General features: G+C 40.7%; 2 protein-coding genes across 3 annotated transcripts in view; one reads left to right on the forward strand and one right to left on the reverse strand.

Annotated features, from left to right (window-relative positions):
- DNAJB1 (DnaJ heat shock protein family (Hsp40) member B1) overlaps nt 1-24,004 on the reverse strand; it is a 53,401-nt gene that overhangs the window by 17,181 nt on the left and 12,216 nt on the right. The gene's annotated exons all lie outside the window — the stretch shown is intronic.
- TECR (trans-2,3-enoyl-CoA reductase) overlaps nt 21,292-24,004 on the forward strand; it is a 41,576-nt gene continuing 38,863 nt past the window's right edge. The window contains exon 1 of the mRNA XM_014059026.2: nt 21,292-21,436. Coding sequence (XP_013914501.2) covers nt 21,422-21,436 — 15 coding nt within the window. The 5' untranslated portion in view covers nt 21,292-21,421. The remainder of the gene's footprint in view (nt 21,437-24,004) is intronic.

Below are 24,004 nucleotides of genomic sequence, written 5' to 3' on the forward strand. Positions count from 1 at the left end.
CTTCTTGACAACTGATTCATATTTATGATAGTTGCAGTGTCCAGGGGTCATGTGATCACCTTTTGTGATCTTCTGACAAGCAAAGCCAATGGGGAAGCCAAGCCAGATTCACTTAACAACCATGTTACTTACTTAACAACTGCAGTGATCCGCTTAACAACAATGGGGAAAAAGGTAATAAAATACAGCAAAATTCACTTAACTGTCACTTAGCAATTGAAATTTTGGGATCAGTTGTGGTTGTAAGTCAAGGACTACCTGTATAGCGTTTTTAGAATGTATTTATATTGCCTATTTTCATTAAGCCATTTGCAAGAAAAAATTTGCCTTGTAGATCCAGCTACCTCTTGTATGCTTTCCAGCTGGATCTTGCTATATATACCAAACTGCCCTATCTAGATGACACAAATTCATATTTTCTGATATATATATTTTAGTCCTTTCATTCATAATTAATCCAACAGTTTCATTTCACTAAACGTAGTCATTAATTTTACTCCACAAACCCATCTTCATCCTGATCTATTACATTCTCATATATCTCATAGTTTCACAACCATAAAATATATTTAATAAACCATAAGCACAAAAAGGAGTTTGGTATGAATTATGCTCGTTTTAACTCCCTGAAATATAAGCTCTGTAAGATATAGAGTATTTTACAAGCCAACATACCATTGCCTATATACAGTATCACCAATTACAAAATGTATACTGACAGATATGCAGACACACATACAATATCCTACCTCTTTAATACTCAGTTAAATATTGATACCACAGTAATTTGATAATGCATACTTTGACATACATTAACTTCTCATATTGCTATATTATTTTAAGTATAGCTTGGCCATATCTGGACTGCATAAATTGGAATAAGCACTGGAGAGCAGCAAACTATTTTTGTTCTGAATATGTTCAGAATTGTAATTTCTAAAAAGCAAATATTAAACTTACAGAGTTGAATTTAATTAAAGAGACAAGCTGTGGGACTCATTCCTAAATCACATTGTGAGTATAGAGAGTAATGAGCTAAGCTCTCTGAATCTCACTCCATTTGTATAATTTCCCTTGTCTGTGCATCAGATTTTCTACCTATGTGACTCATAGGTGAACCTGGGTTGAGATAGACACCTGAGTTGAATTATTAAAAGTGGAGAATTCTAGCCTTAGAAACATATTAGTAGAACTGAGTCAGCAAGGTGTGGTGCTGGAAGTAACCGAAAAAACAGTCATTGGGCAACTCACTAGGTTAGTAGTTTAATTGAAAAAAAGCAAGATGGTATTGCATGTTCATGCTTGTAATGTTCAAACTTGCTAATGTTAGTAATATTTTAGAATCCATTCATGTGGTATAACTTGTCTTAGCAGCAGTTCTTCTAAAGTATTAAGCACAGGATTAATCTAATACTGCCCTGGATTAGTAGAATTTTAGATGAACAGTAGATGGAGCGCTTTAAACAGGACAAATGATTATTTAATCCTTTAATTTTGTATTCAACCAATAACTTGCCATCTGCTAACAAAGTGTAGGAAGTTATCACCCAGCCCTCCCCCAGAAAAATGAAATATCCTAGGAAATATTGAAAAGGCAGAATATTTCTCTGGATGTGAAAAGGAAGAAACATGTTTTAAAAGACAGAATAGTTGCCTGCAGCTTCCTGCCCATCCCCCTTTGTCAATGAGCAATTACAGCCTGAGCTAGTCCACTTTACATAATAAAGAGTTCTCCCCTTCAGCCCTAGAGTGATGGGATTAAGGCATGATAATATTGGCCCTTTACCCAACTCTCCACATGGCATCTGAGAACTCAACCAAACCTGGATTCAAAACGCAGCCTAGAGAGTTGCCCCTGCATGGGCCCATGGGGGTCTGACAACCAATGAGAATACAAGCGCAAGATCAAAGGCCAGAGAGGGCATAAAACCAGGGACTCAGCTTCTCTTCCTCCCTTCCCTTCTCTTCTCCACCAACATTGAAGCATGTGATCACCTTTTCTGTTCAGGACTCAAGCCATGTTGTCCTGTCCACCATTAAAACCATCTTTCCAAGCAGCCTCCATGTCTCCAGTGTCTTTTTCCCTACTTGGAGCCGAACCCAGGAGAACATTTCTTCCAACAAAAGCAAATGACTCCATTCACATATTTGGAAAAATACAAATCAGATTAACAAAGGTGATTTTTTAAAAAATATGAGGAAATATGCTTCCTACTAAAGTATCATAAGCAAGCTCAGAACCCTTTTCCATTAGAGGGCTGCATTGTCCTCTATTAAATCTAGAATCACCACAACATTGTACTTGCATGATATTTATTTATGTCTTTTAGCTTTTGTATAGGTTTTAGCTTTTTAATATTGTAAGCAACCTATGGTAAGATGGGTGGCCAATAAATTTTACAAATAAATAAATCTGTTGCCTTTGTTGCTAAATCCCTATCCTGGCTCAACTGCCTAGGTTTTAAATCACTGCAATTATCTGATTTCCCATCAATTAATCTGTGACCAAACATAGTAAGTTTACCTAATTTGAGATTACCCATAGAAATGCCAGAGTAAAATAATAAATACTCTTTTAACACAATATAGCTAAGCATGATGGAAATCTGATTCATGGGGTACCTCCAGTGGGTCAGGTGAACTTTGACCTAGCAATACTTCACCTAACAGAAAATTACACAAGCGTAAAGCATGCTGCCTATGCTGTTGATCCTTATCCTGCCAAGAATGCCATCGAATAGTGGAGTCTTCATTTACTATGAAGTGGGTAAGTTAAGGAAAGAGATTGGTGGAGTCCCCCAACATTGTTCCCCTCCCTCCAAATTGCCAAATAACCATCACAAACTAGCATCATAAAATATTCATCAGTTGTTGTTCCTAAGTAGGATAGGGTTGAGAAACGTGAATTTGTACAGATGATGAGATCAATATCTTCTGTCAGTATTCACTGCAGGATTTGCAAAAGCTAAGGGCCTTGAGATGACAGGAGCTAGAAGAGATAACAAGGGAAGTGAGGAGCTGACCCTTGGCTTTACAAGCATATCAGAAAAACTCCAAAACATTGAGGGTTCAGGGTATTATGTGGTCAAATAGGAGATCCTGCATCACAACCCTCAGCACCTGTCAATTATTTTTCAGGGTCTTTTAGAAAGCCCATATTTACCACTTTTTCAGAAGAACGCTTAAAGGTCACACATCTTTAAAAGCAGGCCAACTAACAGTTGATAGGCAGGTAGGTGGTTACTTAGTACAGTGGTAAAATTTCCTGCCACTTCACTTTTCACTCCTCTCCCAATCCCGATCCTTTTTGAGAAGAAAATATTACTTTACTGCTGGCATAGCTAAGGATTTGAAAGTGCTTGAGATATGAAGTTAGAATAAGGATGAAAACACTCTACAATGGTTAGGAACAAATTGAGAAATATATTTCACAATGTGACAAAGCACAACCATTTAGCATAAGATAGGGAAATTCTTCAAATGTTTATAAGTGGACTAGTCAGGAATGTTTCAAACACGTTCTTAGAAGTACACAAACAAGCCAATAATCTGAGCACTGAATCAGAGACTACAAAGACTCTAGGAAACTGAAAACCTCCCATACTGTAATTGTTAATGGCTCCTTCTAAACAGCCCTCAAGAACTCAAATAGACAAATCAGCACTTATAAGAACAGGGCTCTCTTATGCTACTCACTATACCAGTGATGGCTAACGTTTTTGTTGTGTGCCAAAAGCATGCACATGTGTGTGACAGTGCACATGTATGCGCTGAGACACACCCCGTGCTCCCCCTGTGCATGTGCACACGACACCCCTGTGTCCCATTTTGGGCCTAGTAGGCCTCCCTGAAGCCTCCTGGGACCAAAAACGGGATGGGGGCACACACACCCTGGTGTTCCCTCCTCCCCCCGCACATGCACATGTATCTCCTGCATAGACCTTTCCCCCAGAACATGCGCGGCAGAGACCCGAAAATCAGCTGGCCAGTTGGAGGTAATGTGCATGTGCAGTGGAGCTTAGCTGGGGTGATGGCTTGCGTGCCGACAGAGAGGACTCTGTGTGCCACAGGTGGCACACGTGCCGTAGGTTTGCCACCATGGCACTATACAAAAACAGAGCAAAAACAGCCCCCAAAGCAAGTGATTATAGTATTCAGGAAATTACAACTATATTATAGTATAGATTATGGTATTTAATATAATATGTTCAAATAATATTATAGTATTCAGGATATTATTGTACATGTAAAATAAAAATTTCCCAAAGAGATGACTGTCTTCTATCGTAGGGGTCCCCAACTCCTGGGCCGTGGCTGACTACCAGGCTATGGCCAATTCGGAACTGGGCATACAATCAATGGGCAAGCACACAGACGCAGCTCCACTTGTGTGAGTGGCAGGTGTTTGCATGTGAAGCTCCATTTGTGTGCATGGCAGGCACGTCTGCAACTCACACAGAACCATTCCCTCTTCCCCCCGGGGCCACCAAGACAGACTGCTGTTCTATGGGATAATTTTCAAAAACAAGGAGGATTTAATACCACTGTTACAATGCAGGCCACTGCCGATTCCTCAACACCACCGGTTTTTAAATAGATGAATGTTGGATTTGCAATGGGTTCAAAATTAGAGCATGCTCCTAAAGCATAGTAGGTGATGCTAAGATTTTACTAATGTACATTTACTAATGTACAAAATAATAATAATAATAATAATAATATTATTATACATTAATAATATTAATATTAATACAGCACAAACCAGCAGTGGTAATTCCAGTGGTAATTGGCACACTGGGTGCTATTCCAAAAGCACTGGAATTACATTTAAAACAGTTAAAAATTGACAAAATCACCATCAGTCAAATGCAAAAAGCCGCACTGCTTGGATCTGCACGCATATTACGAAAATACGTTACGACGTCCTAGGCCCCTGGTGGGGCCCGACTAGTAACCAATGCCAAATCCGGTGAAACAACTGGCCGCTGTGATACAATTGCATAATAATAATAATAATAATAATAATAATAATAATAATAATAATAATAATAATAATAATAATAATACTACAAGGCCAAAATCGAAAAATCCTCTGATGATGCCAAATGCAGACTTTGCAAAGAAGCTGATGAAACTGTTGATCACATACTCAGCTGCTGTAAAAAAAATTGCACAGACTGATTATAAATTGCAGCACAATTCAGTAGCACAAATGATCCATTGGAATTTGAGCAAAAATTATAATATTAAAACAGCAACAAACTGGTGGGAACATCAGCCTGAAAAAGTCACCGAAAATCAGATGGTCAAAATCTTGTGGGATTTTCGGATACAAACAGACAAAATACTGGCACATAATACACCAGAAATCACACTGGTTGAGAAAAACAAGGTTACAATAATAGATATTGCAATACCAGGTGATAGTAGGGTCGCTGAGAAGGAACATGAAAAAATTGCAAAATACCAGGACTTAAAAATCGAAATTCAACGACTATGGCGCAAACCAGCAGTGATAATTCCAGTGGTAATTGGCACACTGGGTGCTATTCCAAAAGCACTGGAATTACATTTAAAACAGTTAAAAATTGACAAAATCACCACCAGTCAAATGCAAAAAGCCGCACTGCTTGGATCTGCACGCATATTACGAAAATACGTTACGACGTCCTAGGCCCCTGGGTGAGGCCCGACTAGTAACCAATGCCAAATCCGGCGAAACAACTGGCTGCTGTGATACAATTGTATAATAATATAACTAAAGTGAAAAATTCATAGGGCTGCTAATAATTATAATGACATTCATGCTGCTTTATTGTCAAGTAGCTGTTTTGAGTGAAAGGACTCACTAACTTCATTTACTGGGAAATCTGTAGTATCTTAGATCTTGTTGAACTACAGCAAACCTTTAAACAGTTCTAGCCTTTGTGGATAGGGAGGGGTCACCAATTATGCATATTATCTCTGTGTTGTGGTAACACAATTGTATTTTAGACACAGAGAAGTTACTATAGTATTTGGCTATGTTGTTTCATCTCCCTAAAATATGAGCAATGAATCATTGGGAAAGGAAATGGAAGAAGTGCTTAGGAAAATATTAAAGATACTTTAATATTAAAGTAAATAATAAATATTAAACATACAGACAAAAAAGATCTATATTCTACATAGAGTTTCCCTTACAACTAATTATCTGGTTATATCACAGAACCTACAATATGACTACTTGCCATAGTTAATGTACAGATTTTTCAAGTTATTGGATCAAGTTCCTAATTACACTGGAAATCAAGCATTAGAATGCATATAATTGAATATCAGCTATTTGTATTTTTGTAGATGTGTACATTAATTTAGATGTTTAAGTTCCACTAAAAACACCTCTGTAATCACCAATCACTGAGTTTGTTCAGTGCAAACTCTTTAAATGATGGTTTTGTAAGACTGTCTTCTCTCTGCAATATCTTCAGCTATTCCACTTGTTCAGACAAACAGGCACCAGAATGTATTGCACAACAGAGATAGACCATTGGCTTACCTGAATGGTCGTTCTCTAGGCGCTGCGGGAGTGTCCAAGCATGGGTTAACTTCAGCTTGCTCCCCAAGGACTGAGTTTAAATCTTTAGTGTAGCCACGCCTCCAGTTCCCCCTGGAGGTCAGTTTGAAAAACGGAGAGATGTAACATGGAAGGATGTCGTTAAAAAGTGGACTATGTCCTCAGGAGTGGTAACTCGGGCTCCACTAGATTACCCCAGGGCGGGGTTGGACACTCCCGCAGCGCCTAGAGAATGACCATTCAGGTAAGCCAAAGGTCTTTCTCCTAGGTGCTGCTTGGAGTGTCCAAGCATGGGACATACCCAAGCTATATAATCCCAGGGTGGGAAGAAGATAAGTCCCATTGTTCCGGAGCTGCGAGGACCCGCTGCAAGACTCTCCTCCCAAAGGAGGCCTCAGCAGCTGTGAATGAGTCCAGTTTATAGTTGCGAATAAATAGAGATGGCGATGACCAAGTTGCAGCCCTGCATATTTCCTCGAGGGGGGCCTGCGTTGCCCAAGCAGCTGAGGTTGCGACGCTCCTCGTGGAATGAGTGGTTATGTGAGGAGGAACCGGTCGGGCCTGATGCTTGTAGGCCAACTTTATGCAGGCACGCAGCCAACGTCTGATAGTCAAGGAAGAAACCTTCCTGCCCATCGAGGTGGGCTGGAAAGAAACAAAGGAGGATTCAGACCTGCAGAAGCATCCCGTCTTCTTCTTGTATATGCGTACTATCTGGTGGACGTCCAGCTTGTGCCAAACGCGCTCCCTGGGATGCGGGCAAAAGTCATGGACAATCACCTCCTGCAACCTGTGAAACAAAGTGTTGATTTTTGGGAGAAAGGAGGGGTCAAGCTGAAGAATGACCCTATCCGGATGCACAACGCAGAGGTCCTCTCGGATCGATAGAGCCGCCAGTTCAGAAATTCTGCAAGCCGAAGTGATGGCAATTAGAAAGGCAGTCTTAAATGACAAGTGTCGCAAGGTGATGGAATGAATCGGTTTGAATGGAGCCGAGGTCAAGGTCTGCAGCAGAACCGCCAAATCCCACGTCGGGTACCGGTGAACTGTTGGGGGGCATAGGTTGGTAGCTCCTTTCAGGAAGCTGCGAACCCTGGTATGTCTGCTGAGTGGTATAGTGTCATCTCTGGACAAGATGGTGGCTAAGGCTGCTGTCTGCCTCCACAGTGTGTTGGGGGCAAGACCTTTGCCCAATCCAACCTGGAGAAATTCAAGGACTTGCGGTATGGTTGCTGTGGTGGCGGTGATATCACGCGACCGACACCAAGATGAGAAAGCAGTCCAAGTTGCGTCACTGTGGAAGGCTGCCTGGACACCTGAATGGTGCAGATGACCTTGTCTGAGAAGTTGTCCTGCCTCAGGAGGTCCCCCTTAAGTGCCAGACGGCCAACTGGAGCCACTGAGGGTCTGGGTGAGAGATGGCCCCCTGGCTGATGGAGATCTGTTGAGGAATGCACCAGTGTTTGGTCACTGAGAGATCGACAAGGTCAGCAAACCAGGATCGCCTCGGCCAACGCGGTGCAACCAACAGTACATCTGCACCCTCTAACAGGATCTTCTTGATCATCTGGGGGATGAGGTTGAGAGGTGTAAAGGTGTAAAGAAGGCCGGGAGGCCAGTGGCATCGAAGGGCGCCCGTCCCTTCAGCTCCGGGGCACTGGTATCATGACAAGAACCGGGGGAGATGCGTGTTCGTCTGACTGGCAAAGAGGTCTACCGTTGGAAGGCCGAATCTCTCAGATAGCTGGTGAAAAAGAGACAGATGAAGACGCCATTCTGAGTTGCTGATCGTAGTTCTGCTCAGCCAGTCTGCAGTCACATTGTCCTCCCCTGATATGTGATCTGCCCTCAGAGACTCAAGTGGCGCTTGGCCCAATGCCCGAAGGCCTCTGTCTCCAATATCAGGGCCTTCAAATGAGTCCCGCCCTGATGGTTTATGTATGCCTTGGTGGCGATGTTGTCCATCAGTATTAGAATGTGAGCGCCCTCGACATGCTGACAGAAGTGTCAGAGGGCCAGCCTGGCTGCCCTGAGCTCCAAGTAATTCATGTTGTGGGTGAGCTCCGCTGGCGACTACCTGCCTTGCGTCACATGTGTCTGAAGATGAGCGTCCCAGCTATATAGGCTGGCGTCCGTCGTTATAATAAGGTGCTCCCGTGACCTGACAAATGCGCGCATGACAAAAGCGCGCCGACAACCGCGGCGCTAAAACCTCGATATCATCAACGCGCCGACAACAGCGCGCCGACAACAGCGCGCCGACAACAGCGCGCCGACAGAAGCACGATTTAAGTTAAGGTAAGGGTTAGGTTTAGGGTTACAGCGCACTTCTGTCGGTGCGCTGTTGTTGGCGCGCTTCAGCGCTCATTCGTCGGCGTGCTTTAGAACTCGCAGTTTTGTCACTGCGGTTTAGTCAGGCGCGCTTTTGTCGTTCGCCTTTTGTGGGTGAACCAGGTGCTGCGGCTCCTTGAAAAGGAAGCCCTTTTTCAGCGCCGGCGACTGCCACCAACTGAGCGACCGGATGACTCTCGGAGGTATGTTCACTACTCTCTTGGAGTTGCTGGCTTTGCATTGTTGAACTGGAAGTAGGAACCATTGAAGTTCCCATGCATGCAGTCGGGCCTAGGGAACTACCGCAATGCATGAGATCAGTTTTCCCAATAGTTGGAATAGAGTCACGATAGAGGCTGACCTGGATGTCCTGATTTGTCACACAAGGGAGATAATGCTGTCTGTTCGCTGCTGCATGAGAAAGACCTTGCAGGTGCTGGAGTTGATCACCGTGCCCAGATGCTGAATTCTGGAGGTTGGGGTCAGGTGACACTTTTCTGGATGTCGATGTGCTTGTGGAATCAACGGCAACAGGAGGAGAATATTGTCCTGGTAGCAGACGAGTCGTACAGGACGAGATCGAAGATGTGCTGCGACTACGGCCAGAAGTTTTGTAAATGTCCTTGGGGCCGATGAGAGGTCGAAGGGAAGAGCCTTGTATTGGTAATGATGGTCTGCATACTGGAACCTCAAGAATCTGCGATGCACTAGGTGAATGGGAATGTGCAGGTGTGCCTCCTTAAGGTCGATCGATGCAACTCAGTATGGTTTGGAATATGCTAGATGGATGTTGAGTTTCTTGAGCAGTATTGCTCTCTCTGTCACACAAACACATGATGCCTTGGGGGCTAGGAAGAGGATTGAGTAAAGTCCTCTGCCCTCCTGACCTGGGAATATCTGCTCTATGGCCGCTATGTCCAGCAAAGGTCTGATCTCTGGCTGCATCAGCTGGTGCTTGAGGGATGATTTTGGAAGAGGATAGCAGACAAATGTCCGTGGGGCATCGAGAGGAATTCTAGGGTCAGACCGTACCGAACCGTGTTCCGAATCCAAATGTCCATCGTTGTCTCCTCCCACTGGTTGGCATATAGCTGTAGCCTGCCCCCAATGGGAGGGGTCCGGTGACAGTCACTTGGACCGTCGAAAGGAATATTTGGAAAACCTTCCTCGAAATGTCCTGCAGTTCCCCTGCTGTCTATTCCTATCTCTGAAGGAAGACCTTTCCTGGGAGCGGTCCTGCGACTGAGTATAAGGCCTAGTGTACCTCCCAGAGGTAGACGGGGCATTTGCACACCAAAAGGACTGCTTGCAAAAGAACTGATGACCCTTATGGTCCGGCTTCTTGGTGACAGCTGGCAGGACCTTGGGGTTGTCCTTGGACTTGATCAGCTGGAAAACTGAGTTCGAGGTTAGGACCACTATGGGCTCATCTACTTGAGGAAGCTTCAGGAGATCATCCATGCCAGCCTCCACTGAGTAAAGCTTCTTATCCACTCCACTGGGATTAGCCATTGACCCTGGCTGACCTCATTGGCGCTGGACAACATCCAGGAAGAGTTGGGGAGCACCAAATCCTGAAGAGAGGTGGTCTCCTTGAAAAGGCCTGCACCTGGATCCTGAGATCTGGCCGGCGCACTATTGCCCTGGTCAGAGGAAGTTATATCCGATTGGGCGGGAAGTCCTATCTGAATGGATGAACCCTAGCCTTGGTAAGAATGGCTTGAAACCTAGAGGGCTTGAACAGCCCAGAAAATGCAGGAATATCGGGGTTGGATTCTCATCTTCTGACAAGTCAGGCGCATCCTGAATCTCCTCCTCAGTGTCAGATGCTTTGCTGACAGCCGAGGAGGCTGGGGGGAGACCCCGCCCGATTGGCCTTGGGAGGGAGGGGCCCTCGCCTTGGCTCTGGCCCGGCCTGGAAGAGGCAATGTGAGTCCCAGTTGCTGGATGCCATCCGTGATACCCTGAGACATGGCCTTTGCAACCATCTCCCTCATTGCTGGGGACAAATCAGCAGTGGGATCTTGATTCTGAGGCGCAGGCCTAGAACCTGGGCTGGGAGGAGGGAGTTCCTTCTCCAGCAGAGAGCTGACTTCATCCCTGTACTCCTCCTCCAGAGATGAGGCTAGGGACCTGGGAGATGCCCTAGAGGGATTTGGGGAGAACCCAAAGTCTCCCTCCTCCATTAAAGATGGAGCCTACTCTAGGGGAGGATTCAAGATGGCGGGGACAGGAGGAACTTCAGCAGGTGGAGGGAGTTCCTTGTCGGGCTCGTGGATACCCTGAGCCCTCTGGAATTGCTTTTCTAGGCCTCTCTGGTGCCTCTCTGCCAGCCTCTCTTCTGCCCTGGACACCTTTGGTTTTGGGTGTTTGCGCTTTGTAAGGCATGCTGCACTGAAACCCTTAACTGTAGGATTGGGTCTGCTGTGCTTGCTGGGAGGCCTTGCCTTATCCTTAGATTTGTCTACAGTCTTGCTGGCCATCTTTGAACTTCCAGTCCCAGCCCTTGTTATGCAAGGAGGTCACCTGAGCAGATGAAAGTTGGGCCCCAGTTGAATTGGAGAGCTGAGTCAATGGCCCAGGCAGGGAATGCAGCAATGAAGTTTTGGCGCCAAATTGGAAGGTTCCTGGGCGCCCACAGATCAGTGCTGTTAGAAAAGCAGGGAATGACCTGGGAAGGCCAAACTCCCTGTTGCCGCTAATTTGTTCTTCCTGGGGAGGGGGAGGCCAGCCTGGCAAGCCAGAACGAGGCCACACGATTAACACTCCTCCCAGCAGCGATCTGCAAAGAACCAGGCTGCGACACTGTGAAAAGCGGCTTGATTTTAAAAGTGCGCTTTTACTGTTCCAAAATGGCCACCACAAGCATGGAACAGCACCAGGGCTGCTGTCGGCAATCCGGGAGGCTCAGAGAACCTTCGGGGCTACAGAGAGTCCTCTGACAGCTCACATGGGGTCCTGATCTTCCTACCTTGCCCTTGAGCTTGCCAGCGGCTGCTGGCGAGCCTCCCAGTGAAGCCTCAACCGTGTGTGATTGCAGAAGGCTGTTTCGTGTGTGATTGCAGAAGGCTGTTTCGTTCCTAGCTGCCTGATCCATGCGTGAGGGAAGTGAAGAAACTAAATGGAAAATAACAAAACCTAATACTATCTAAGGCTATACAGTAAACAACAGAAATAAGAAAAATCTATACTATCTAATTTTGAGAGTCCAGCTTGCTGTCCCAGGACTGAAACTCTCCAATGCGTCCTTTTAGGGCAGTGGTTCTCAACCTTTCCAATGCCGTGACCCTTTAATACAGTTCCTCATGTTGTGGTGACCCCTAACCATAAAATTATTTTTGTTGCTACTTTGTAACTGTAATTTTGCTGTTATGAATCGTAATGTAAATATCTGATATGCAGGATGCATTTTCATTATTACAAATTGAACATAATTAAAGCATAGTGATTAATCACAAAAACAATATGTAACTATATATTGTGAAATGGTTTGCTAATGAAAATAATATATATTTATAACATAATAAACATAATATAATATAATGTAACCTCTAACCTAAAGTCCATGAAACATTTCAGTTGGTAACAAAAAAAAAAAAAAAAAAAAAGAGAAGACAGTAAAAAAAATGGGTCAAAGAGAAATACAGTACTAGGTTGGATATTCCCTCCTATTTTTCATTTTGTCCTACTGGTTGTTTATGATTTATCAATTGTTGTTTGTAACTAATGATTGTAACTATTATTATGACCTATGACCTATTCTTGCTGTTTATACATACACTGTGATTTGGTGCACTGGGGACAAATTCCTTGTGTCTTATCACACTTCACCAATAAACATTTCTATTTCTATTTCATTCTATTCCTATTTCATTCTATTCTATTCCTATTTCATTCCTATTCCCATTCCCATTCCATTTTCCTATTCCATTCCATTCTATTCTAAGCATGGAAGCTTAAAACTTAAAAGATGTAGTGCTTTATTTTTTTCCCTCTCAGGGCGCTGCCTCGCCGGCACCCATGCACTCCATTCTCTCCCCTCGCCTTGTCCAATGCAGCCGTCTGATCCGCCCGCAGGTGCCTCTCGTGTTGCAATTGGCTGGGCGCCGGCTGTCCTCGTGTCACTGCTCCTTTCACAAGGCAGCGCCCTCCCCCACCGCTGCTCCTCTGGCTCCAAACACTGGCACGCAGGTTTTTTGGTTCCTAAGACCATTGAAAATATGTGTTTTCTGATGGTCTTAGGTGACCCCTGTGAAAGGGTCATTCGACCCCCAAAGGGGTCACGACCCACAGGTTGAGAACCACTGTTTTAGAGCAACTGAGTTTTTCAAACTGACCTCCAGGGGGAACTGGAGTTGTGGCTACACTAAAGATTTAAACTCAGTCGTTGGGCAGCAAGCTGAAGTTAACCCATGCTTGGACACTCCAAGCAGCATCTAGGAGAATTGAAATAAGCAAAAGAGCAAAATACAAAGCAAAAAAAAATTACAAAGCAAAATAAGGAATAGGAATTCTCCCACATGGAATAAGTTATTGTGCTATTCCTGTGAATCTAAAGGTGAAGTAGGAAGAAAATAACTTGCTGAGGTATTCATTTAACATAGAAATTTGTTTACAATGCTTCAACAAACTAGATGAACAAGACTGAAATCTAGTAGAGGTGTGTGTGTGTGTGTGTGTGTGTGTGTGTGTGTATGTATGTATGTATGTATCTATTTAGCTAGATCTATCTTTAAATAGATCTATACTAGTCTCCCTTTATTTATTTATCAGCACAAATATAACAAATGTAACAAAAAGGCAACAGTAAAAAATATTGGGTTTCTATCTGGATGGTCTCTTGTGACGAGCCGAAGGACAGAGAATGGAAGTGTGATCTTCCTCCCATATTTGGGCATACCAGGGGTTGTGACTTTAAATATATACCTTTCACCCTGGCCTGGCTGATAAGGAGTCAAGCTCTGTAGCTCAATGGTTAACACATCTGCCTAAGAGGCAATAGAGCACAGGTTCGATTCCCAGCAAGGGTATGGCTAGCTGATGAGAGCTAAATAGCTTGAAATAGATCTATACTAGTCTCCCTTTATTTATTTATCAGCACAAATATTACATACATACATACATACATACATACATACATACATACATACATACATACATACATACATACATATATATATATATATATATATATATATATATATATATATAATCTCACTATGAAAAATCAGCAGCATTACATAAAAGTGTGAATATAGGGGGCTATCATAAAAAGTAAAGGGGATAGATGTGATTGGATTCTCATGGCTTTTTTTAAATACCTGTAATGTGTATAGCACATATTGAAATGCATCGAGGCTTCAAACTACATGGTCACAGTCACAAGCCCTACTTTTTTGACCCTTCGCTGTGAATACACAGCCATTAATTTTAGAATACCATCACATGCATATTTATTAAAAATACATATGATTAATATGCTTAACAAGGATTAGGTTTATTCAGTGTACTAAATGCGGGTTGTCTAACCATGGCTTACTGGATAATCTATAAATTGCTAAGATTTTAAAATATGCCAAGTCAAATCTATACATTTAACAGCAGGATTCACACAACATGCTAAGCATCCAGTAAGCCATCCAAACCATGATGGCATGATCTGACATATGAATCACTGATTTAACTCATTGCTTCATCACAATCGGAATGATCTCCCAGGAGCAATTTACTGGGATTTCAGTGGTTTTTAGCATATTGTGTAGGGATCGATGAACATTTTTTGTAAATGGGCAGATTCGGCCTCTTCTCCAACTCTGCTGGTGCAGCTGCCAGGTCTGCAAGTGCAGTGTGTTAAAACTGTCTCCAATACTGCTTCCTGTTATGCTATTTATTTTTGCTGATATCCCCTGTAAACTTTAAAAAGATGTGTATCATGTGAAGTAAAAATAAACTGCTAATAATATCTGATTATATAGAGCTATCTCAAAACCCAATACAATTTTTATTTTTAATAGCAATATTAAAAATTACAACAATGATAAATTACAACTTGTTATCATCTTTGGTTTGACTTGTAAGCAAAGAAATATTGGGACCAATATTGTAAGACTACTGGACAAGGAACTTTCTAGACTTTGAGCTTGAGACAGAAAAAAAATAAAATTCTGACTTTGGGATTTACTGATTAGATAGGATTGTTGTTACAGAAATGGCTATTATATACTAAGTATGTAAAAGTAAAATGTTGAGGCTGAATTTTATTATTTTTATTCTACTATGCTGAAAAAATGTTGGATCTTATCTTCTTTTTTTTCTTAACCCATATTTATTTTTCCCCATCTTTTTCCTTCCCCATTTTTCTATTATTTTTGTTTTCATTTGTATTTTATATTATAATTTCAACAGACAGACAGAACTACAAGGGCACAAAAATTAAAATAAATAAAGGTATTAAAAATCAAGATTAGGAAAGAAAAAGAAAGTGAAAAAGTAGAAAAAAAAATAAAAAAAAAGAAATATGGTAAAGAAAAAACATTTATAAAGAAATGACTTCCTTATTTCAGCATAAGTATAAATAATTTAAGTAATTTATCGCCTTCTCTTAAAATACAACAAAGGATTTTTCTCCTCCACATCCCTTTCATCTACAAACAAATCCTTATAACCTCATCATTTTAGTCCTGCTTAGCAGAAGTCCATTAAAGGTTATCACAGATGACAATATATATTTCAACCAAAACAATTTTATATTCCTTTTTTTATTTAAATCTTTAGTTCATTCAAGTAATGTCCTAGAACATGATTTGTTTTCATTTTTTTCTTTTTCCCATCTCACAAAACTTTTCACTATTTTAACAAGCATCTTTAGTAAATCCAGTATGGGAAAATTGCCCAGGTTACTCTCTTGGTTTGTTATCTGAATATCCCTTTTCATTATTAAGATAGCAGCTGATTTTTTTGTATGTTCAGTGTAGTCTCTTTTTCCATATAATTCTTGTAGCCTGTCATTTTAAAATCCATCTTCACATCAGTCTTGTCCAGTAAAAACTGTACCTTTTCTGTGACATTTTTTAAATATGAGGCAGATATTGAAAATTAATTTTGGGCCTGTTGTTCAAAATATTCCCCAGTATGTCCAATGTTAATACATTTAATTGCAATCTTCAGTTCCTTCCAACTCCCTCAGTGTTCAACCTTCAAAATCCCATTTTATCATTTAAAAATAAGGAATTAAAAAGAAAAGCATTTCTCATCGAATGCCTTTTATAATTAATTCCAAAATCTTATTTTGAATCATCTGGTCCCTTATCCTGTTTGTAATTTTCCAAGTTCTAAACATTCTTTTACTGTTTATTTCAGCCCTCCTTTTTTTAAGTCATTGTACTTCTATTTAAAGTTTATTTCACTAAGGATTGAAGGAAACTTAGATTATGTTTTCATACTTATTGAAAGGTTCCTAATAGTTGAAAAGCAGTAAACAAGCAATTTCTGAAATTGACTAAAAAAGAATGTGTTCAGTCAAAGAGCTGAAGAATTATGACAGAATGACGTCTCTGAAGATATATAGAGACACTAGAGAGATGCTTGCCTGCAAAATCTCTCTGGATCAAAGAGAGATTGTCAGATAATCCACTTATACTCTGGATGGTGGCTCCTCATGAAACAGATGTTTTTGCAGTTGTCTTGTGAGTTGAGCAGCCTAAAGTCACAGCTGTGGTATAACCTATAGTCAAGCCCTGTCATCCTAATTTCTTAATCACACTGAGAAATTTATACTCTTCTAAAACTCTAGTTCCTGTAACCTTTAACTGGGCAAAGCAACACAACAGAACAAAACTTTTTAAACCAAGTCCTCAGAGAATGCATCCAAAATCCAGGACCCATGACTCGTATGGAACTGAAATCTGGCAAATTTTATAAAACATTTTATGTCATAAATATTATCATAAAAACATTTTCTGGGTTGATGTTTTACTGTGCTATATAATTCAATAAGAGTTATTTTCAAGGCAGATACATCTCTGAATATATTCAGTTTTTCATTAGAAGTTTTGTCATTATTGAAGACATTGAAGGATCTGGTAAGGAAATATCTCTGAAATAATACAGCGGAGCATGGGTTGTCTAGTTATTAATCTACAAGATATAGAGATTTTTTTGCAACAAAGGTTTTTTTAGTGAGTTGGGGTGATATAAGGAGACAATGGGTTCATACAAAACACTAAGCTAAAACTAAGCAAATCTATTATAGGTTGCTGTGTTCTGTGATGCCAGCCAATTGGAGTTCATTGAAATTTGTTTGTTTGTGAACAAACAAGTATGGTTCAGAATGATGTGCAAACTCCCCCCCCCCTTCACACACACACAAACACTGGAAACCTATTCATTATAAACCTATTTATTACATTGATCTGAAGCAACAGTAGCTCTTTCATATGAAAGTTTTTAATTCCTAATTTAAAATACAGTGCTTTCTTAGATTTTTTTTTGCTCTTTGCAGTTTTGGGATGGGGAGAACAAGAATTCTAAACAAGAATTCTAAAGACACAATTTTGGCATTTATATTATTTTTCTTCATCAGTCCTTCACCTGTTTCTAGAATCTATACTATGTGTGCTTTAAATAGCTTTCTGATCTTAGTATGCATGAATGACATTTGTTAAGGAAAGAGGATTAAGGAAAGGAGCTAAAATTAATGAGACGCTCCTCCTCCTTCTGCAAGCCATCAAAAGATTGCTCTGTACTCATTTCATGATCCTTTCCCACATTTCCCATGCTGCTATACTACATGGGGGTAGGGGTGGGGTAGGGAATTGGGAGCTGCAGATGTTTTACAAAATAGAATTAAGTCTTCTTGATCTTGCTTCCTGTCATCTCATATTAGTTAAAGAGTACTATATTCAAAAAACCAAATTCTTTCTTGGTCATTCCTGCAATACAAAAGAGAAAATCCTTATGTATTTGTCTCTGAAATTATTTTGATATTACAAAAGTGGATGATATTTAAAAGGTTTTTTGTACATTGTAGATTCATCCAGTTGAAGTGAATAAAACCAATTGACTTGTATTCTCCCTAGTGGCAAGTCATAATTAGTCGATTATCTTGACAATTCAGTATTGTATTTTTATCTGACAATGCAATTTTGTTTGCAATCTCCTACTAGTTGCTAATGGTGTCAGCTCCTCATCTGTGTGTGACTTCCTTTGTTTCTCCTTCAGCTACTCTTTAAGAAACTATCAAAATCTAACTTTCTTTTTTCAGAGAAGGTTGAGAGCTGCAGTTGCAGGGAGCTCTGAAGAAATGGATTCTCTGAACTTTTTTCAGTCATGGTTCAGGCTGAACACAGGCATGGATCTACCATATTTTTCAGACTATAAGACACATCCCCCCCTCCCAAAGTGGGTGGAAATGTCTGTGTGTCTTATACAGCGAATATTGTGGCGGCAGGGCGTGGCAGGGGGTTGGTGTAGCACCAATCGGCTATTCTAGGCAGTGGGCATTGCTGCCACTGCCTATCAATGGCAAATGGGCTGCAGTGGCGAGCATGCCGCAGAAGAGGCGAGCGTAGGCAGATTTTTTTTCTCGTTTTCCTCCTCTAAAGTTAATGTGCATTTTATAGTCTGCAGCGTCTTATAGTCCAAAAATACTGTAAATCTACATTGATTGCTCTTGTGAAAGAACTGGGGCAGTATTTGTAAGATTGTTTTCTGCAAAGGCCTCTCCACATGCATCAGCAACTAAAAGAAAAGGATCCTTCTGTGTCCTGTTTGTACATGTTATTTGTAGAATCTTGGGTTAGGCCTCTCAGTCACTATGTCTCTTGCAGGATCCAATCTGGGTTGTCACCGGGAGCAGAGGTTTAGTCTCTTGCTCCAGCAAGAGCTTTCAGACTCTTGCTGGAGCCCATCCTCAGGGAACTCCTCTCTCACCAGAATGTGTCTCTTCTCTGGAACAGTGTTATAGTCAGGCTCTGACCCTCTTAGTTCTTTGCAGTGGCATTAAGACTTGGCTATTTCAATGGTCCTTTGGAGCTGAGGGAACCATTTTACTCTCTGCAGATGACAGTGGTCTAATGGTTGCTTTTAGGTTTACAGTATTACAATGTTTAGTTGTAATGTTTGGAAATCTATAAGCTATTCAGAATCAGACATCATTGGAGGGGACATGCAAGTAAATTAGCAAATTAATAAAATAATGTAACAACATCAACTTTCAATAAGTGAAAAACTAATATTATTTTATTTGACAATTATGTCAGTTTTCTGATGCTCACTAAATATGAAAATAGATGGGAGTGGCACACAAAATTCTATTGGGCCATTCCTAGCTCTGGGTATGTATGAATCACCAGGTGGATTTTTGTACTAGTTCCTGCTTGCCCATATTCTTAGATGAGAGGATTTTCCCAGGCATCATTTTAAACAATTTCATCACCATATGACTGCATGTAATGACAAGACAATAGAATCATTGGGAAAGCTGCTAATTAACATTTAGGTAGTTTCCCCTTTAACCTTTTAATAAGATGTCAGTAAGATATCACCCGGAAAACAGAATTCTCTATGCAAGACAAAATTGGTTCATGACCTTACAAATAGAAATGTACATAGATAAGAGAAATATCAAACAAATCGACATTTTTCAGAAAAGGCAAAGGGACATGAAATCAAAGAGTTACCATAACATGAATAAAGAGATCATGAGAATACAGCATTTACCTTTAACAATTTATAGCAAAACCTTTGTCTATGTAGATCATTCTAGACCCTGCAATACAGTAAGATTAATGGTTGTCAAAGCAATGGATTTTCTTCTGAAAGTTTACAATATGGAAATGGAAGAGTAAGAACTGAACTTAAAATTTGCAGCAGTGCAGAACAAGAAAAAGGTAAGATGTGGATACAATTGCTATTTGATTGCTATAGCCACCCCAGATAACACTGGTTGGTGAATATTATAAAACATAAAATGAAAGTAAATATATACAATGCTATTGTAAAACTATTACTATGGATGGTAATACACCCAGGAAACAAGTCCCTTAACACACTTGTGACCCTAGAAAGACCCTAAAGTAACTCACCTCTAAGCCTTGGAGGGCTTTGAAGATGATAAACCAGCTCCTTGAATTGTACCTGGGAACACTCTGACAAGCAATACAATTCACAAAAAAATGATGTTATATATGTTGGATATCTGACACCCTTTACTACCCGTGCAGCTGCATTCTGTACCAGTGGAGACTTGCAGATGTTCTTCAAGAGCAGCCCCATGTAGAATGCACTGCAGTAGTCTGTTGCATATTGGACTTATAAAATGAATATAATTTAAGGATGGCAGAACTCAAAGATATGACAGAATCAAACCTGGGCATCCAAAAATTTTAAAATAACCTGACAACACAATTTAGAAGTTGGAAGTATTCAGCAGAGTTGTTCATGAAAATAAAGAGGGGAAAGGGAAAAAAAATCTAAGTTAATGATAAACACCAAGAAGACAAAACTAATGCCAACCTCCACTCTTTCTGAATGTAAACTTAATGCAGAAATTAAGGTGGGAAATAATTTTGCTCACTTGGGTTAAAGAACGGATAAAGCGAAGAGGGAGCAAATTCTTGGAAGGAAAGTGGTGACACACACAAACCTAGGATCAGCCTTTATTTACAACAAGGTAGGTCAGAATGGTTAAATTAATAGTCCAATGGCAATACAGGACTGTGAAAAGGTGGGCTCTGAAAAGAAGTTTTCACTGAGGGAAAAAAATGGATCCCTTCGAATTATGGGTTTGGGTGAGATGGAATGGAAGAAGTTACTGGAACTCCTGGAAGAAAATGACTTGTTACCAAAATGAGGCCAAGTACTTGTACACGGAACCGCCAGGAATCGAGCCCGACCGACAGGCTACGAACTAATTTGATAGTTACTGAACTGGAACATAGACACGGTTCGTTCTATTGAGACTTACTCCAGTGTAAAAGTGATGTGGAGCAACTCTACACAGCAGCCACACTTTCGACCGACAGGAACGGAACTAACCGTTCTCATGCCGATCATTTGAGCTCGCTTGCGGCCGACTCTGAAGGAACTTCCAACGGACTCTTAACAGCTGCTGCTCTCAGGTAAGAAAGCGCGCATGGGGACCTTTGCCCTCGGAATCTTTTTTCAGCTCCCACCGCATCACCTGCGGCAACGCTTCGAAGGTCATCTATATTTGTTTGCAGCTTCGTGATTGGATCAAGGCGACATTCTCGGATGTGATGATTGCTTCGACGGGTTGCCACTTCTACCCTTTGGCCACTGGATTGGGTCAGGCGTGGTCACGCGCTACAAGTTGCCATGGTGACGTTTGGAGGTGGGCACGTAGGCGGGAAGGGGTAGCTGCTACCATGTAATTGGCTGATCGTCCGAGATAAGAGTTCCCCGTGATTCGCCTTATAATTCTTCGCGCCGCGCCCCCCCTTCAACGAAGTTAGAGCGTGTCACGTGAGGGGAAAGGGTGCTTTACGCCACGGGAGCGAAAACGAGCGCGGAGCTATGAAGTACTATGAGGTGAGGGGGAGCCGTTGGAGTCCGAGGGCATCGCGTGGGCCGACGGGGATGGGGGGAAGGAGGTCGTGCGGCAGCGGCCACCGGTCAACGGTCGGAGGGGAGGAGAACCAGGTCCTCGGTCTCTGACCTGAGGGAGATGGTGGGTACCACGCACGCGTGGGATTCTGTTTTGTAGAAAGCGCGAGAGGGAAAGTACGCATGTGTAGTATCTTGAACAACCATGCGCTGGGAGTTGGTGGGAACGAGGATGGGGCTTTTAATCGAGTTTGAAGTGTGGGGTGGCCGTTCTCTGTCCTCTGTGCTTCTGAGGGGAAGTGGTCCATCTCAGCCCCCGCAGGCTGCTTCTGCTGCTTTGTGAAGAAGCCTTCAAAAACTCGCCACATTTTTTGTATCTTTTGGGAGTATTTTAGCTCTGCTATCTCCCGCCTGTTCTATTCTCTCTTAAGGGCGATAACTTCATCTTTCCTTGTACTGATTGCAGCTCCCCTCTTTTTCTTGTAGCCTAGGTAGAACAGATTGCTGTGTCTGATCTTGCTTGTTTCCATGTATTCTGAATTTTCTTTGGGGAAGAGAAGCTTTCCAAATTGAAGGTTTTCAGACTTGTTCAGACGGTGGCACCTGTTAGTTAAAAAAAAACAAAGACCTTTGACCAAGCTTCATTTGATAGAAAATTGGCTATGTCCAAGTGAATGGAGTTTGGGTTTTTTGTTTTTTTTTGTCTCAGGCTGTGGTGAAATCCCATCAAGTTCTTGCAGATAGTTTGCAATACCTAGTCCCTATTGCTCTGAGATTGACATGGAAACAGTGCCTTTCTGCATATATTCTTCGATGTGCCTTTCCATTTTCCAAAAACATAAAAATGCTCATATCTGATATGTCTGGAGGGTGATGTTCAATGAGTAGTAGTAGTAGTAGTAGTAGTAGTAGTAGTAGTAGTAGTGAAGGGTCAAATTGAATAGCCACATTTCTTGTTCAGTCGTAAGTCATGTCCAACTCTTCACAATACCATGGACCATAACATGCCCCTCCATTGTTTCCTGGAATTTGCAAAATTCACATTTGTGCATACATTATCCATCTCATCCTCTGCCACTGTCTTCTCCTTTTGTCTTCAGTCTTTCCCAACATACCCATCTTTAGAAATCTTAATTTTAAAATAACTTATAATTATTTTGTAAGTGTAGTTTTCTATACATACTATACTTTAAGTGTATCTAGTTTTTGTTTAATCTCCAAATCTTTCTGCTGTTTCTTTAACAGACTTCTTGTCTTTTCTATTTGCTTTCGGTGATTATGATTACTCAAGAGAACCTAAAAGTCATTGTGCAAGGCAGCTTTGATATGTTAAATGTTTTGGCTTGTTCAGTTAAACAAGTATTACAAACCTTACAATTAATTCATCTTTGTACAAAGTTAATTATGTGTTACATTGCTTTATGTTAATGAATATTAAACTTAATACTTCTTTTAATATATCATTGAACTGGAACCTTAACATTTTCCGAAGATTTGCAGAATTTCTCATAGGTTTGATTACTTTATGCAGGAAAGTATTGTCTTAATTTTAAGTTTTTATAACTGTTTATGTCTTTTTTCATATGACTAGTCACTGAAGGAAAATACTACAGATATTTATGATAGTGGATGTCAATTGATTGGATTCCTTAAAAGTAAAACTAATATGGAACAGAAGGGCATTTTATTTAGTAATACAAATTAATATCACCTGTTATGTTCAGACAAGATGCTTAGGCTAGTTTAATGAATTTATTTTCTGGGTTAATAAGCCACTGAAAAAACCCAAACTAACAAAATTTTAAACTAATACACAACATGGTATACAACTGTTGTTAGTATATTAATAACTGATTTAAGTAAGATCGTATAGAGGTTGACAGGACAAAGGAGTGAGGAGAAAGTACCATAAGTACTTAAATTATCCTGTCTCTTTTAAGACAAGCAACTGTGTTATATTTATTATAAGCTTAAGACATAGCCTCTGTGACCCAATTCCTAATAATTATAGGTCAGGGAATATAATGTTACAGCATAACTATTGATTGCTACATTTTAGTTCAGGATTGCTCTTTTATCTTGAAAATTGATGCATGATATGGTACTTGAAAAACATATTACAGAACCTTCATATTTTTTGCGTCAGCTTCCAAGATCAAAAAATAAACAGATATATGTCTTAAAAACATAACCAGCACTTTTTTATAATTAAGAGTATTATCTCCTGAATGCCACAGGACCTTTTTAGGAACTTTAAATTAACATAGCTTTCTTTCTTCAATCTAGATTAATTTTCCTTCAGAGTAGATTTATATATTTTTTTCTGGTAGATTCTGCTAAACAAATTCTCAATTTTCCATTTACTGGACATATACTAATTTATGGAAGTAGAGTAGGGGAGCCTTCCAAAAGGCTTTTGTATTTTATTGAGGGTCTTATTATATAATAGATTTAGGTTGTTGTGCTGCATCTGATTACTAGGTATGTAATAACTGTAACTGATATCCTTGTTAAATCTTTAGCAATTCACTTTATATCCCAGTTGAACATATC

This window comes from Thamnophis sirtalis, unplaced genomic scaffold (assembly GCF_051295495.1).
Source record: "Thamnophis sirtalis isolate CommonGarterSnake01/CBP01778 unplaced genomic scaffold, rThaSir2_p1.2 scaffold_3, whole genome shotgun sequence".
Classification (NCBI taxonomy): Eukaryota; Metazoa; Chordata; class Lepidosauria; order Squamata; family Natricidae; genus Thamnophis; species Thamnophis sirtalis.